Source organism: Hibiscus syriacus, unplaced genomic scaffold, assembly GCF_006381635.1.
Source record: "Hibiscus syriacus cultivar Baekdansim isolate YM2019G1 unplaced genomic scaffold, ASM638163v2 tig00111311_pilon, whole genome shotgun sequence".
Classification (NCBI taxonomy): domain Eukaryota; kingdom Viridiplantae; phylum Streptophyta; class Magnoliopsida; order Malvales; family Malvaceae; genus Hibiscus; species Hibiscus syriacus.
Genome location: NW_024063054.1, coordinates 2,377,964 through 2,394,348, shown reverse-complemented (window position 1 = coordinate 2,394,348; position 16,385 = coordinate 2,377,964). Strand labels below are relative to the sequence as shown.

At 33.3% G+C, this 16,385-nt stretch overlaps 1 protein-coding gene and 2 pseudogenes across 1 annotated transcript; 2 read left to right on the top strand and 1 right to left on the bottom strand.

The window, feature by feature from the left end:
- Positions 1-487: 487 nt before the first annotated feature.
- On the top strand, positions 488-1,773 carry LOC120158355 (protein CURVATURE THYLAKOID 1B, chloroplastic-like). The gene is made up of 6 exons (XM_039169220.1): positions 488-760; positions 862-983; positions 1,049-1,135; positions 1,208-1,270; positions 1,355-1,392; positions 1,478-1,773. Exons 1-6 carry the CDS (start codon positions 592-594, stop codon positions 1,533-1,535), a joined length of 537 nt encoding a protein of 178 aa, XP_039025151.1. The 5' UTR covers positions 488-591; the 3' UTR covers positions 1,536-1,773.
- Positions 1,774-1,928: 155 nt separating this feature from the next.
- Positions 1,929-4,315, bottom strand: LOC120158354 (annotated as a pseudogene).
- A 9,877-nt stretch (positions 4,316-14,192) lies between these two features.
- LOC120158320 lies at positions 14,193-16,009 on the top strand (annotated as a pseudogene).
- The last annotated feature ends 376 nt before the right edge of the window (positions 16,010-16,385 follow it).

Below are 16,385 nucleotides of genomic sequence, written 5' to 3'. Positions count from 1 at the left end.
ACAATGAACTCTAGAAGTAAAAAAAATAACAAGTTTACTGAAATTATCTGTTGATCCCTAATACTTGACCTATTTACATGGTGATTTGTTTGCTCAGTAATTTGATTTTATATGAAGTATAAAATATAATTGTGTTAAAAAAGGTTAATTTCATTGTGAAATTAGTGAAACTTTCGAAGATAAAAGCAGAGGAATGGACAGTTTCAATGTACCAGCAAAAGTTAATGTAAATTTAAGATTTATTCTGTCTCACAAAGCATTATGGTGAAGGAAACAAGTAGATTGTTAAATTGGAGCATTGTATGGAATGAAACACCATAAAAAGCCTATCCAATTGCCATGTCAACACTATCTCTATCTAGAACAACTGAATGAGTGGTTCTGTGGATGCATACGCGGAAAACAAACCATCTCCACATTCCTATCCCACAATTATCCCATTCTATACAATTTAAACCAGAAAAAAAGAGTAAATAAACATCGTAGATAAATGTATAGAAACCAACCAAATTACATCATTTTTCCATTTCATTGGCCTTAAAATCTCTCTCAGCACTTGATTATTTAGATCCTGTTTGTGGTTTACTTGCTATGGCTTCAGCTTCTTCCGGTGCACTTTCTATCCCTTCCTCATCCACCCTGGTGGATGCCAAGGCTCCTCGTCAAACGACCGCCGCATCACCACCGTGCGTGACTCTTCCTACACTTCCTCCCCCACCGGTTCAGTCCCAGAGTCGTGCATGGAAGACCACTGCTTATTGTAAAATTCAATATATCATTTCATAGAATATATCAACACTGCTTGATCGTACATGGAAACACTATAACCAATGGCATTCCAACTCTCTTTTTTCTTTTCAGCTCGCAAGATTGCTCGGAACGTGATGGCTATGGCCACAGGGGAGGCTCTCGCCACTCGTGAAGCTCCAGTGGAACTTGTACCAGCTGAACTGCCAGAGTTCATCAAGACATTACAAGAAACTGTAAGACTTTTGCCTGACATCACATTCCTTTCAGTCTCTGACACGAAGATATCATTGGTTTTCAGTGGGACAAAGTTGAGGACAAGTACGCGGTGAGTACAATTGCCGTATCAGGTTTGGTCGCCCTCGTCGGTTCCGCCGGATTGGTCTCGGTGAGATTCAAATGCTGCAGATAGTTTTAATTACTTAAAAGATCATATTCTAACTAGGTGAAATTGGAACAGGCAATTGATAGGCTTCCTTTGATTCCCGGATTTCTTGAGGCCGTGGGTATTGGCTACAGTGGGGTAAGCTTAATTTAATCATCAAAGCTTTTATAATATTCAAAAAGAACTTCATTTTTCTTAGGCATTTCTCTTCTCTTATTGCAGTACTTTGCATACAAGCACCTTCTTTTCAAGCCAGACAGGTAAGCCTGATTTAATCACTTTTTAGCGGAATCCTCTCTAAAATAGGTTTCCCATTTTAGTGATGATCGAACCCTCTACATTCAGGGACGCCATGCTAAAGAAGGTAAAGGAGACATACAAGGAAATACTTGGAATTAGCTAGAGCAAAAATGGTCAGTGGTTAAGAAAAGGATGCTGATGGCATGAAAATCTGAAGCCCCGTATTTGCAGCATCAACCCTTTGCTTATACGCTTCACTTTGTCAGCACAAAATTCTAACAAAAGTAAACCAATGTAATGTGGTCTTGTCGTGGGCAAATTGAGATACATTTATATTTTGTATTTCCCCCCTGTAGCACACATCTTATGGAAGTTCATAAAAGTAATCTCAGTTATTCCCCTCTCATCATTATATAGTCTAACTTTTAGCAAAACCAAAATCCGAGTGGCCTGTGAATTAAATCTTTATTTCTGGATCCTCGCATCTCATAACATACATGGTGCTGATGAACAAGAGCAAACCTGAATGGTAACTAAAACACGAGGACCAAGGCACTTAAATTTTGAACATGCCTAAACATGTTTCAACGTTGAGACCCTGTTTCCAGAACTTGTAGTAGTATTCACTGTATGTAAAGTTTCTGTAGATGGGAGGATGTCGGACGGGGTCGATCAGTGGCGGAGCTGGTCGTATCATGGCGACGGGGGACGGGCAACAGAACGTCGGAATAGAGATCCTCTCCTCTTAGCAATTCAGCACTGCCCGGTGAAGCACGCTCTTGTACCGACCATTGCTCAATACCTGGTCAACGACATCAAAATAATACTAGTTTGTTTATGATTTTATTTTTGGGTGAATTCGACAAAAATCTCTAAACTACTGCTCAAATTTTATATCGATCTCTAAACTCGAAAAAATTCTAATTAAGTCCTCAAAGTATCAATTAGGTGGACTCAAAATATTAATGTCATATCAATCAAGTTCTTTTCATTGATCTAGTCATAAATTAGAAATTAAATGTCAATTCAAATATAACTCAAAGCATATTTAAAATAGATGCATTAAATTATAAGCACGTCTATTTATTAAATGGACAGCTTAAATTTCATGCGTGAAAAATAATCAGTATCTCAAAACTTTAGGTGGATTATTTTATTCTTAACACATCATATATAAGTTGTTTATGTAATTAAATACACATATATTTGTAATTTGATTCATTATTTTCTAATATACTTTACATTATATTTGAATTAGTATTTAACACACATGCTAATGACTAAATGAGTAAAAGGATTAAATTAATATAATACTGATGTTATGAGACTCAGTTGGAAGAGTTTGGCAGACCTTGTCCAATTTCATATACCTAAAATTGTAAATGGTCGAGTTGGAACCAACAACCCACGCATTTGACTTTGATATCTATTAATTAGTTGCGGTCTACTCCGGTTCAAATGAAAAAGCAATCCACCTAAAATTGTAGATTGTCGAGTTCAACTTATTTTATGAAGGGGTTGAACATTTTGAAAATCTAATAATCATATATACTTATGATTGCTTCTAGAATATGTTTTCCCAAGAAGATCATCTTTCTCGTTAAACTATCCATCTAATATGTAACCCACTCAACTTTGGAGCATGTAATATGCAGGGATAGAGGGAAGCAAACGATTAGAAAATTGGTGGTCTTTAAAAATTACATTTTTATTAATAATTTAATTTTAAGTTTTAAAATTTTGTAAATTCATCTTAAAATTTTAACAAAATTTTACAAAATTTTAAGAGTTTAATGTAAAATCTTATTTCATTAACAAATGTTAGTTTAAGTGGTAAACAACTTGATATCACTTAAATAAAGTATCGAGTTCGAGTATTTATGTATACATAAAATTCATACTAGAAGACTCATTCACCAAAACTATGTATGCAACACGGGTTTGTCCTTTGAGCAACAAAAAAAATCTTATATCCATATGTGGTAATTCCCTAACCTGTATCTGGTCACCGATATTGACACTGAAGGTGTAAGGAATAGGGTTGACAGCGATCCACTTTTCGTCTTTAAGCACCTGAAGACCAGGCACGTGATCTTGAAGGAGAATGGTTACAGCATTACGATCGGCATGACCAGGTAGCCCATAAGTCAGCTTAGGCTCTGGACACTTTGGATAGTAGTTGATAGCCATGTGCTGCGCATGCTTTCCGAGTGCCGAATTAATGTAATCCTTTTCCAGCTCTAAGCTCTCCGATATTGCTTCCAGCAGTCTCAGTGCCATCCTCCTGGTGTTCTTGCAGTACTCGGAAGTATCTTCTCTATGGAAAATAGAAGCAAAGAAATGAGAATGATTTAAAATAATATATATCTATCCTTTTAATGATTTACGCGAAAGATGGAGGGTTGGTTGGCCATTCATGAACATAGTCCTCCAAAAGGTTAGCAATGGAGTCTTAAGTAATCCCTCCAGCTTGATACGTTCTCGGTTTGCAAGTTGAAACTCTTGGGAAGTCTCGTCGTCTTCATCGGATCATCGGAGTAGTTCTTCAATCGCTCCTTCTCCGGTAAACGGAAGAATTCTTTCGAGACGTGCGTCATCTTATCGATCACCTCGTTTGAAAGGCCGTGGTTTTTAACCTTCGCCACAGATTAATTAGCGTTACAGCCGAAGCCGAACATTTTTTTTGTACAGGGAAGTAAATGATCTGGAGTGCAGAAGAAACCGATTCATACCAGAAAAAAACCATAATCTTGGCAGGCTTCGCCTATGGCTTTGACGACAGTGGAGCGGTTAGGGCCATCAAGGTGTTGGAGATCAACGACGGGGATGCAATGATCGGAGATAACGTCGTGGAGGTTTGGACGGTCTGATTCAGGTCGGATGAAATTTGGTGGAACGGAGCTCACGGAGGATACAAGGTCGGTTAATAATGGCTTCATTGCTTCGGCCGGGTTTCAAATCACGATCTAAAAATGTGATAGCGCCCGCTAGGGGTGTAAAAAGTTGACCCGACCTGTAAAACTGACTGAAACCGACTTGAGTCAAAATTATTTTTGCTTGCGCTGTGACGATCCAAACCAACTCGAGTGGAAACTGATATTGACCTGAACCTAAGTTGAACTTGAAAATTATGGATCTAAACCCCACTTGCACCCGACCTGAGAACGGTCTGAACCCAAATTAAATATAAAATATGATACCCAAACTCGAACTGCATCTAATTGATATGAATCCGAACCCGAGATTGACCTAATAAATAACTGATATTACTCGACTTGTTTTCAACCTAACCTGTTATGAACATGACTTGTTTTAACCTGATTTGTAAATGATCCGAATTGTTATTGATATGATATTTATTTGACTTGACATTTACCTAACTTCTATATTACCATTGATGAAATTATAAGATTTTAAAAAAAATTGAGTTTATAATAAATCATACTAATTAATATGATTAATTTTTAAATGTTATAATAAAATATTAATTATGATAATTAAATTAATAAATAGATTTCTTATATTAATTATGATTATTATATTATGATTCTTATGTTATAAATCTTCAATATAATCATTAGTTTTATTTTATCAAGTAATTTATGTATTGAACATTATTAATTAAATTAATTATAATGATTACAAGTTAGAATAATTTATTGGCATTAAACATGGTTAATAAAATTAAATGTAAATTATATAGTTTAATTTATGTAAAGAATATTTATCTAATAATTATAACATATATAATTAGAGATAACAAAATAATTAGGTTACTCTACTAGATAAGTGATATTGGTTAAAAAAATTAATTAGGTTACTCTACTAGATTTAAAAACTTAGAGATAAGTATTACTTTTATAAAAAAAAGACAAGTAATTTGGATTAGGGATGCTTATCAAGCAAGTCGATTGTGCGTTAGGAAGTGTTTGACTCGTGCTCGTTAACAATTTTTATTGTTCAACTCGACCAGTTGCTCGTTAAGTTCACTAAATTTTGTTCAACTCGTGCTCGTTAAGAAAATTTGTTGCTCGACTCATTGCTCGTTAAACTCGTTAAAATTTTGCTCGACCCATGCTCGTTAAGAAAATTTGTTACTCGACTCGTTGCTCGTTAAACTCATCGTTTGCCTCATTATTGCTCGTTAAGCTCACCAAATTCTTTATTTATTTTTTAACTATAAGTAAAATCTACTAATATTATATAGAACTTAATATAAACATAAAGTAATAAATTTAACCAAAAAAATTATCAAAAAAGTGTATGAAACAAATTCAAAGTCTAAACACCAAAATAACAATCCATAAATACATTAAAATAATAACTAGGGTTTTATTTTTGGTATAGTAAAACAATAATTATTAATTAATAATTTAATATTTTTAATTATTTATTAGAAAATTAATAGATTAGTAATCTATTATCATTTTTTCATTATCTATTAGTAAATTAGTAATTTTTTTAATGAAATATTTTTTTTAAAGATAACTACTAAAAAGTTATAAAAAAAAATTAACAAGTTGCTCGCGAACTTATCGAGTTGATTTATACTTTTCTCGACTTAGCACGTTAAAGTTTCGAGTCGAGCACGAATTAAAGTCAAGTTTTTTATCGAGTTTGACCGAGTCGAGTTCGAGCTGCTCACGAGCTGATTAACTCATTAACTACCTCTAATTTGGATAATCATGAGATGGTTAAAAACAAGGTTTTATAGTTTGAGGATTATCCTCAAACAAAAACAAAAATCACGCATCATCAAAAAATATATTCTTAAAGAGCAACCAGCAAATGCCTCCAAAAATACTAAAGAAGTATACATGGGTGGCATGATAGATATATGAGCTATTTAACTGATTTATTATAATAATGGAAGCAAATTTTAAGATTTTGTAAATGAATTAAGTTGATAGGAGGGTTCTTATTAACTTCTCTAGGTTTACTAACTGCTATACACAAGGACTACTTCAGGGTTTGAAATTATAGAGAATTGCTCTTCAATGACTGCGGAGACCGAGTTGCTCAATTGTTACATGTTTAGTCAGTTTTCCTTTTCTCAATTAGTCAGAATAGCTGTGTCGTAAGAGTAGTGCACCAGGTAGATATCATCTTCTTTTGACATATGTTGGTTTCATTTCTAAGATACAGACGATACTTAATCTGCAGTGTGATATTCATCTCATAGGTTTATCAATTACAACTATTCATTCACTTTCTCCATATAATTAGTATAAGTACAGTGATAAAGTTCTCACCTTTTTCTGAACCATGTACAGGTAAACTTAACAAGTCTTTCTTATGGACTGAGTTTCCAGCCAGGGTACTAAAGATCTCTGGGTCCAAGCTGACTTCGACGCAAATGGTGTTGTAGATTATGAAGAATTTAAGGTTTGCTGCATATCTCTGTCATGTTGTAAATCTTTATGTGCTTAAACTACATAGAATAATGCATTTAGTAATTGGTTTACATTACTACAGAGAATCTGTAACTGGAACTGTACATGGTCAGATTGTAGAATAATGATTGCAGCTACTATGACTCGAATGAGGGTAATGAAGAAGAGGCTATTGGTTTTCCAGTAAAGAATGCAGCTCTCTTCCCCCGTGAAGTAGAGAAAGGGATGTGGCCCGAAAACTACTCTCTTTCGGATCATGCTCGACTCACCGCGGTATTCACACAGGTGAGATTACGGTGTCCACGATAAAGCCCGTAGAGCAGTTGTGGATGGCAAAAATAAGAAATTAGCTTTTGTTTTGTGTACTCGGAGGTTTAAGCTGATCAACCTAGCAATTTGATGAAAAAACATAAAACTTGTGCAGGGTTTGAGCTAACAGTTGTATGAATCAATGAAAGAAATCAGAGTGGCAAGGAAGGATGTCAAGACTTCGGATTTTGGGAATGGAGTCTAAGCTATGCTCATAATTGTCACCTCATATTTCCATATGTTATGAAGAAAATGCAACTTTTGGACTCTACACCAATATATATTGCATACATATAATTAACGTACCTTGACGTTGTCTGGAAACAAGTTAGGAAAACATAAAAAAACACGATGGGGTGAGAGAGGAGGCTCGACAAGCTATGAGACCTACGCGCTAGCCAACTGCGCCATCACCCCGTCTGAATAAGATATGGAAAAATAGCATGTATAATGATGTTTCCGGGGTAAGTCGACAAGTTTTTTGGCCTGCTCTTATTCTCTATATTCGAGGGGCTGTAATTCACACAGTATGTTGGTTTATGGCTCAGGGAGCTTTGCTTCCCATAAGTGTGGACTGGTTTGCGGTTTGTATTGTCGTAGTGGTTCGGATCGTGTATTGGTTACTTAGGTGCCGGACACTTTTTTCTCTATTTAAGATTAGAGAGATTTTTTTAACAATCTCCATGTAAGTATCTCATTATATATATATATCTTTAAATACAATACAAACACCCCTTTCAAAAAAAAATTCAAAATTTTGATATTGTTTAAAGAATCTAGTGTATCTTCCCACCAACTAACTGGTTGTTGATAATAAAAATGGTTTCTTAGAAGAAAAAAAGAAACAATTGTTTGAGGTTCATGTCGGTAGGGATATTCATTGTTTAATTTTAATCAAATTAAGTGGTCGATTTAAAATTTATTTTGATGAATCGGTCGATTAATTAGATATTAAATCGGTTAATGGTTATTTTTTTAAAAAATTCAACATCAATTAGTTAATTGAAAATATTAATATTATATATATATGTCAAATATATTTTACGCTCAAAATCGTTAAGAATTAAGATCCAATTTTTTTAATCATACTATACCTATTAAATTTTCAATCTCCAATAAAATCTTAATTCAAATTAAAAAATATATATCTCTACTAAATTTAAATTAATATATCTAAAAAAAATTGGGTTTTAAATATGTTATGTTGTGAATGAAGTGATAGGCCTAGTTGTCACAAATTGGACTACTTCGAAAGACTTGCTATTTGAATGATGATGGGCCTGCATCCTCCTCGTCCTGTAGGCCATTAGCAATTAGGTAATGTATTAATTGATTCCCCCTTTCTCCGGTTGGTCCCGGCTTGAATAAATCTTCGAAGAATCACATCAGCTTCACTTGGACCAATTACCTTTGTTCCCATTTGAATAAATGAACAAAAAGTTAAAATTCGTAATATCTTATTTTACAAATAAGTAAATGCATTTTTAATAAATTAATTTTATGTCTCATTTCTCTTTTGATCAAACTTACAGATAAAAGATGGAAGAATATGTGTTTCCATGTTATATATTAGGTTTAAGGATAAAATTAGTGAAAACAATAAAATATAATGATAAAATTATTATAAAAAGTATCATTCCATTCAAAATGTACTAGACATAGTGTATTTTTTTCTCAGCTTATAATAATGAAAATAAAATAGATACACATAGACGGACCATTACTTGAAGAATATATCAAAGAACTGATTCACTAGTTTTTATTATATTAAGTAATGCTTTTTTTTTTTTGAGAATTTGATTTCGGAACGTAAGATAATCATAAATAAATTTAGATTTTGTAAATTAAAAGTCTCTTAATAAAATTAATTAATATTTTTTGATATATTTTATATCAATTTATATATTATATTTAAAGTTTATGAGCCAACATTGTGATTTGACGTAGCATTCAAAAATTAACGTGTAAAAGTAACCTAATTCTCACGGAAATGGTGGATGTGCAGATCATATCATAGAGTCGAGAAATCCAAGTATCCCACATCGAATGCAAGTTGTACGGGTGAGCTCGTGAAAGGAGAGGTTCATGCAAAAATCAAAATGTCAACCATGTAAGCTGAAATTGTACTTGCTTCTTAAACCAAGGCCACGTTTACATTCATTCTGGGTTTTATATACCCATTCTACGCCCGTGAAACCAAAGCCGCATGAAACAAAAGACCTAGTTCATATTGAATACGATGTGATCAAATCAAAAAGTCTATTCAAACTATACTGTTATGGGTCTTGATTAACAATGATAATGATTTGGGGATTTTGACAAAGGATGTTAAGTATGAATACGATTGATGAAAAGAATTAGAACAAAACAAGTGGTTTAGTTGGAGCAGGGATTCTTATGGTTGGGGGCATTGATTATATGGATAACTCCATCTACCCCGAGTAGTTTACTTTTCATGGAAAAACAGTAAATGAACAAAAAGGCAGAAACCGGTCTATTCTGGCTAATTAAAAAATATATTTGCTAATTAACAAACTCAATCCCTCCATGCATTATGAATAGATAAGCTTTGATTACCTTCAATCAACTCACATCTAATCACTTCCAACAAACCAAAACAACCTCTACCGATTTTGTGGTTCCATGCACAATTATGAAGAGAGAAATGGTCCATGGAAAAGAGGTGGAGCTCTTAGGGTAATAATGTGCGAAGAATAGGTGGTGGCTAAACGTATAATCAACTTTAAAAGGTATTTGTCTCTTACACACTGTTGCTTTTGCTGCTAAGCTACGCATGTAAGGCGGAATTTATGTAGGTATTCTCGCAACCTGCACTTTGATTTTTCAGGCTCCTTTGCTTAAGGCTCCATCGTTTGAGACTCTTCGTACTTTCAAATACCGTTAAATGTGTAATCTCTCACGCTATATAACATGGCCCTAAATATGGGCATACAATCTTATAGCTTGCTTTTCTTTTTTTTCTTTTACCACGGTTCTGCTCTGGTCTGGTCAGGTCTGAGGCAGCATGATAGTTGCCTTTTATCTGGTTTTAATTTCCTGGGGGATCCAAATTTTAGATGGATAATCACAAACATTCCATTAATTTATAGGAGAAACTGTATCCAATATTGCCAACTATGACGAAATTGATAAATTATATATGTTTGAAGGACTAAAGATATTATATATTTAGTCGCATTGTTAAATCAGTTAATAATTCATAACAGAGTAACATAATTGCAACAAATAATTTTAATTTTAAAAATGATATATTTATTATTAAACTATAATTAAACAACATTGAATGTAATTTATTGTAATATATAATATAACTCAATGATCTATTTGGAATATCAGTGTAATCGTGTATTGTAATAAATGATCTAGGGAGGATAAGATTATAAATGTATGAAGATGAGAGAGAGAAAGCAAAGGGAACAAAGGGCCAGCAAAAGAATTATGAAAGAAGACAGCAACCAACTGGAGCATAGTGTATTAGTGTGAGAGAGAATGGTTGGGGAGTGGAGTGGAGGATTAAGAGTGTGGGGGGGGGGGTACCCTAAGTAGGAGAGTGGTCCTGGCCCTCTGTCACAGTTTACTCCACCCTACACATTACATGTAAACTGTTGAGCCTGAAACCAAACAGTTGCAACTCTAAATACAATTTTAATTACCAGACCGTAATAAATCACTACTACTACTACTAACATATTAATTTATTGCCTGTAAAAAAAAAGAAACAATATTCGCAAAAACTAAACCAAAACTATATACAAACGGTGGAGTGTGAGGTCCCCGAACCCTAGTGTAGGGTTTTGGAAATAGAGCTTTTATAAACACAGAGGCATGGTCTCATCAGTTGCTGATAAATTAACTCGTGAGATTTCCTCGTAAATCCTCGATAAACGTTACTTACGACATGTTTGCTTCTATATATATTATAAACAAACCATTAAATATTTATTTATGAAAACTATAAATAGGGTTACTCTTATAATTCAAAAATATATAAATAAATGAGAGTTGTCCCGAATGGTCCAGAGTCCAATCTAGTGGGGCTACTGATTTGTTCGGGGGGACACTAGTTGCATGCAATTCAAATTCATTCCCCAAGTCAATAGCTGGGTCTGCCTGCCGTGGTCGGCCGCTGATGCTTTCGCAGCTACCTAGCTGCTGCTACAATCAAAACCTCCCCACTCAGTTAAAATTCTTCTTTTCTTTTCTTTTCTTCCTTCACCTTTGTCGGTACAGCTCTCTTAAATTGATATCTTACAATAAATACTATCAACCTTCAACAATAAAAGACAATATTATTGGGTGAAGGATGTGAATATTGTGGATCTTTTCAGTTCAAAGGATAACCTTATCAATCTATCTCCCCTAGTAAATATTAATATAAAAGATAATATTTCATTTCACGCCAAATATTCCCAGAATTCAATTATCCCGTCATCATTCATATATATTATAACTGTTATTATTATGTTGGGAATGTAAATGACACACATCCTAATGTGTTGCAAATTGCAATAGTCTAGACTCTCTAGACTTAGACTACAGATAGCCAAGTATAGCTACACTATATAGTAACTATAGTTACAGGCCCGCTTATACATTTATGATATCGTTTTAGGGTTCACTATCCAAATAAACTTATAAAATAAATTTGAAACAATGAATTTAAATATATAATTTAAGCATGAATCAAGTGAATTCAATGGTAAATGAATTGTTGTCATTCCGGATTCGAGTACCATATATATGAGGGGTACGAGTGATCAATGTCAAATGGTTGAGAGCTATGAATAGATACTATACTGTACTTACGCCAGATTAATTATATATATATAAAATATTTTTTCCTGAAATTAGGTATCAATATTGAATGAATCTACCATATATCTCTTTTAAATGTATCATGTTAAAAAAATTAAAAAAAATATGAACAGGTTGATCAAATATTTTAAAAATATAATAACACAATAAAAGAAAGATTTTATATAAATACATAATTTTAATTGCTACAGTCTTGGGTTTATGTATTGTAATAGATATATATATAAAAAATTAGGCAATCAAAGCCATTATTTATATACTCGAATGATCTATAAAATGAAAGAAAAATACATATAATACATGGTATGGATGTAATTGGATTTGGACCACATTACATAAGTAATGAATAGGCACATCCACCTACTTATGACTAATTATGTTATGCTGAAACCTAAATTTCAGAGTACGTTTAATCATTATCATTTACATAAGTCTTTGTCTAACCAAACTTGTATTTTGCCATTTCCTAGTTTCCACGATTGTTTTTCCATTTTAGAAAATATATTCAATATTTCTATTTCTTTTAATAATATTGTCTTTTAAATTGTATATTTATCAACCAATCTAGTTATGTTTACTATTTTATTTTAAGTAAAATAAAAATAGATTTATAATTTAAATTTAATACTTAATTTTTTAATATCTAGTTTTTAATTTACCAAATTTGATTTTGGACTAAAAATAGATTCATATAATTAGAAATAGATTCAATATAACATCAAATTATCAAAAATTATCAAAGTTTTTTTTATCAAATTGTAAAAAAAAGAGGAAGTTCAAAAATCATGCTAAAACAGTTTTTAATTAAAATAAATATAGAGTTCTTCAAAATAGTGGAAAATTGTTAAAATCGTGTATATATATATAACCCAAAGCTCTCATAATTACTAAGGATAATGATATCTTAGCAAAATCGATGTCTCAAGATACAAGGCTATTGAGAACTAATATCTATAGACGCAAGGGTATCGAAAACTAAAACTTAAATCTATGTTTGTAGAAAAATGAACATTGCTATAAGACAAAAGAATACAAGTACAAATTTATGATATTTTAATAGTAGATGTTCAAGACATATGATGATGATATCATGATAAGAGACGTTTCACGGAACAAAAATCTAAAAGTAGAAATAATACTCTTTCTATTCCATTAAAATTGTCCCATTTAAATTGTCCATTTGAAAAAAAAAATCAACAACTTTTATTAGACACATTTCCCTTTCTACCCTTTTTTTAGTTTCCAAACAAAATAAAATTTAACTTTTCGAGGATAAAACTGTAACTTTAATTTTTTATAATACATCTCTTACACAAACTTTTTCTTTTTTAAAACTACATGAAAATCCAACAATAAACATATAAGTGAGACGAAGGAAGTAATATTTAGTGACAAGTTCAAAAGTTACATTAAATGAATAAATTCAATTATAATAATTCTCTCATTCTTATTAAGAAATTTTTATGCAAACGATATAAAATATAATTTTTAAGTATAAATCAATTATGTGATAAAGAATACATCATTCCTTTAGAGTTTAATAATTATAAAATTATTGACTTTGCGTCAAACATGATTCTACTTGACACTCATAAGACAATCAATATTTATATGATATATCTAGAAGATAAATATTTTTAAAATATGTTCGATTGCTAAAGATGAACTTGATTTATGGTTATGACATAGGAAACTTAGACATGTAAGTATGAGTATATTTTGATAATTCAATTAGAATATTTTAAAATTTGAAATAAATTAATAAGAAATTTATTTAACACATAAATATAGTAGTGGGAATAATGAATGAAGAAAAGTTAAAAGAGAGTTAGCCATAAATGATAGAGTACTATAGTGATAAGAAAACAACAGAGACATGGGGGGAATGGGAGGGGTTGAAGTTGAAAGCTCGGAAAAGGGTTGATGAACTTCAACTGCAGTGATGGTGAGTTTGGTTAGATATATGATTTTGGAGGAATCTTTTTTTTTCTTTTGTTGTTGTTGGATCGGATGAGAGCAAAATCGTCTCAATTTTATTCATCCATCTCTCGGACCAGCTGCAAATCCACAACCAATGACAGCAGAGTCAAGACTCCATTTGAAACCTAACTATTAACATGCTCACTCATAGTAATAGGTAAGCAAACAGAAGTAGCAGTAATAATAATAATAATAATAATAATAAAAGATAATGGGAAATGCTTGTGGGCACATTTTTTTCTTGGCATTGATTGTGATTTGAGAGTTAAAGACCAAACTGGCCATATGTGTCTTAGTGGAGAAGATAATAGAGATGATAAAGAGATAAACCAAAAAAATGATGAAAGGACAAGCTCACATGAGTCGAACCAGATCATTCATGGGCCCCTACGTAGGAGTATTTACCTTTCCACTCTTCATTTTTCTCTCTCTTTAAGAACCCAGAACAGAAAAAATAACGTTTTAATTTTGGCAGAGGAAGAAGGTGCTTTGATGGAGGCAGAAAAAAACTGGGTTTAAACCCAAATTTCATCCTTGACTCGTGTCTTTGCTTTCTCTTTAAGCTAAATGCTAGGTCAACCACGAGAAACAACCTTGTCATCTTGATTCTTCTTCCATGGCCTTATTTTGTCTTGTTTAGGGTTTTCTCTTTTCATCGTTTATTTTTCGTTTTTTTGGGGTCAAAGAAGAAAGCAAGGACTGACCCCGGTGGTTTTTTCAGTGAGACCCTCGTCCATCGAAGATCTAAGAGAAACAATACCATATACTACCAAAGAACCATTATTTTGCAGGTCAGGTCTTGTTTCAGTTTCAGTTATAGAATCTAGACCCAATTTTTCTTTTCCTTTACCTTTCATTTTCCAGCAATCTAATATTTCCGTTTCAATCGTATTTCATCTCAGTGTGATAAACAAAGTAAAATTTGCCTGTGGGTCATCAGAATGAACTTTATGAAAGAAGATAAAGGGTACTGTAATGAGGAACATGAGCAAAACGATGGTGAAGTGATGAGAAAGACTCCGAGCAACTTTCTGTTTTCTTCTTCCTCTTCTTCTGCAACTTCGAAGTACAAAGATTCTGTTACTCGGCAACCCCGAAACCTGTGGTCGGGAACCTTGGATTCTGGAGAAGATTACAAAACCCAAGAGCCTACTAGTTCTATCAATTTCCATAAGAAGCTAGGGATGATGGAGTTGTCACTCGGCAACTATAATGAATGTCAATCGGATGTTGGAAGCTGTATAGGCGGAAATAGTAGTAGGTCTATCGAGAAAGAACACATGTTCGACAAAGTCGTCACACCGAGCGATGTAGGTAAACTCAACCGCCTCGTTATACCGAAGCAGCATGCCGAGAACTACTTCCCTATCGACGGTTCATCGAACGAGAAAGGGCTGCTATTGAATTTCGAGGACCCGAACGGTAAGTCGTGGCGGTTCCGTTACTCGTATTGGAATAGTAGCCAGAGTTATGTGATTACCAAAGGGTGGAGCCGTTTCGTCAAGGAAAAAAAGCTCAATGCGGGTGATACGGTGTCATTCCAACGGGGTGTCGGGGAGGCAGGAAAAGACCAGTTATACATTGATTGGAGTCCGATCCAACAACACTCGCACACATACAGCTCCAAAGTCGGTTCAACTTTCCGCAGTCAGTGCGGTGGGGTAGTCTCTACTCGATGCCGCAAACCATGTGCGTTTCTCGAAGCTACGAGCCTTTGCATCAGTTGAACTACAGCATATATCCTTATAGCCATCGCCATCAACAACAGGTACAGCGTCAGGCAACTACATACCGCAATGTGGGGCAGTATTATCCAAGGTCATCATCCGGGTCACATAATCAAATTGGAGTAGCAGTTCAAGGAGAGCCAATGGTGATTGATTCAGTGCCGGTTGTTCAGGGTACTAACACTGTAGCTAAAAAGCTAAGGTTGTTTGGTGTGAACATGGAGTGTCCCAGTACTGCACAAGATGAATCTTCCTCGAGTTTTCCTCACGGCACAATAGGTTCAAATGAATCTCCTCATTTCTCTTCGTCCAATAATAATAACATTTCTCCACTGTCTGAATATTCAAAGAAAGGGAAAGCTTCCTTGTACACTGATTTGGATCTCTGATCATGAAGAGAAAAATACAGTGAAGGGTTGCATTTTCTCTTCTTTTTGTTTTCAACATGCACTGTATTTAAGAAATAGGGCTGAATGATACTGAAGATAAGTTCTTAGCAATCTATTTTTTTTGTTAAAAGAAAACCATTTCTTCTACATATTGCTTTAGTACATTAGTTTGTTCAGGTTTGGGATCTATGCAGAGCCTAAAGCTAAAAGAAGTTGCAACACAATCAATAATTGTGTATAATACATATACAATTACATCATCATATTCCCAACTTATTTATTAGTAAATCAATTTTCCCAGTTTGTTTGGTGTGTATGTATATGTATATATATATATATATATATATATATATATTTGTGTGTGTGATATTATATATGT

What these genes read in the sequence shown, in the direction of transcription:
- LOC120158355 (XM_039169220.1), top strand. Translation starts at nt 592, where the DNA reads ATGGCTTCAGCTTCTTCCGGTGCACTTTCTATCCCTTCCTCATCCACC. An exon ending in ATGGAAGACCACTGCTTATT is followed by an intron (nt 761 to 861) that starts GTAAAATTCAAT and finishes TTTTCTTTTCAG; the next exon opens with CTCGCAAGATTGCTCGGAAC. An exon ending in TCAAGACATTACAAGAAACT is followed by an intron (nt 984 to 1,048) that starts GTAAGACTTTTG and finishes ATTGGTTTTCAG; the next exon opens with TGGGACAAAGTTGAGGACAA.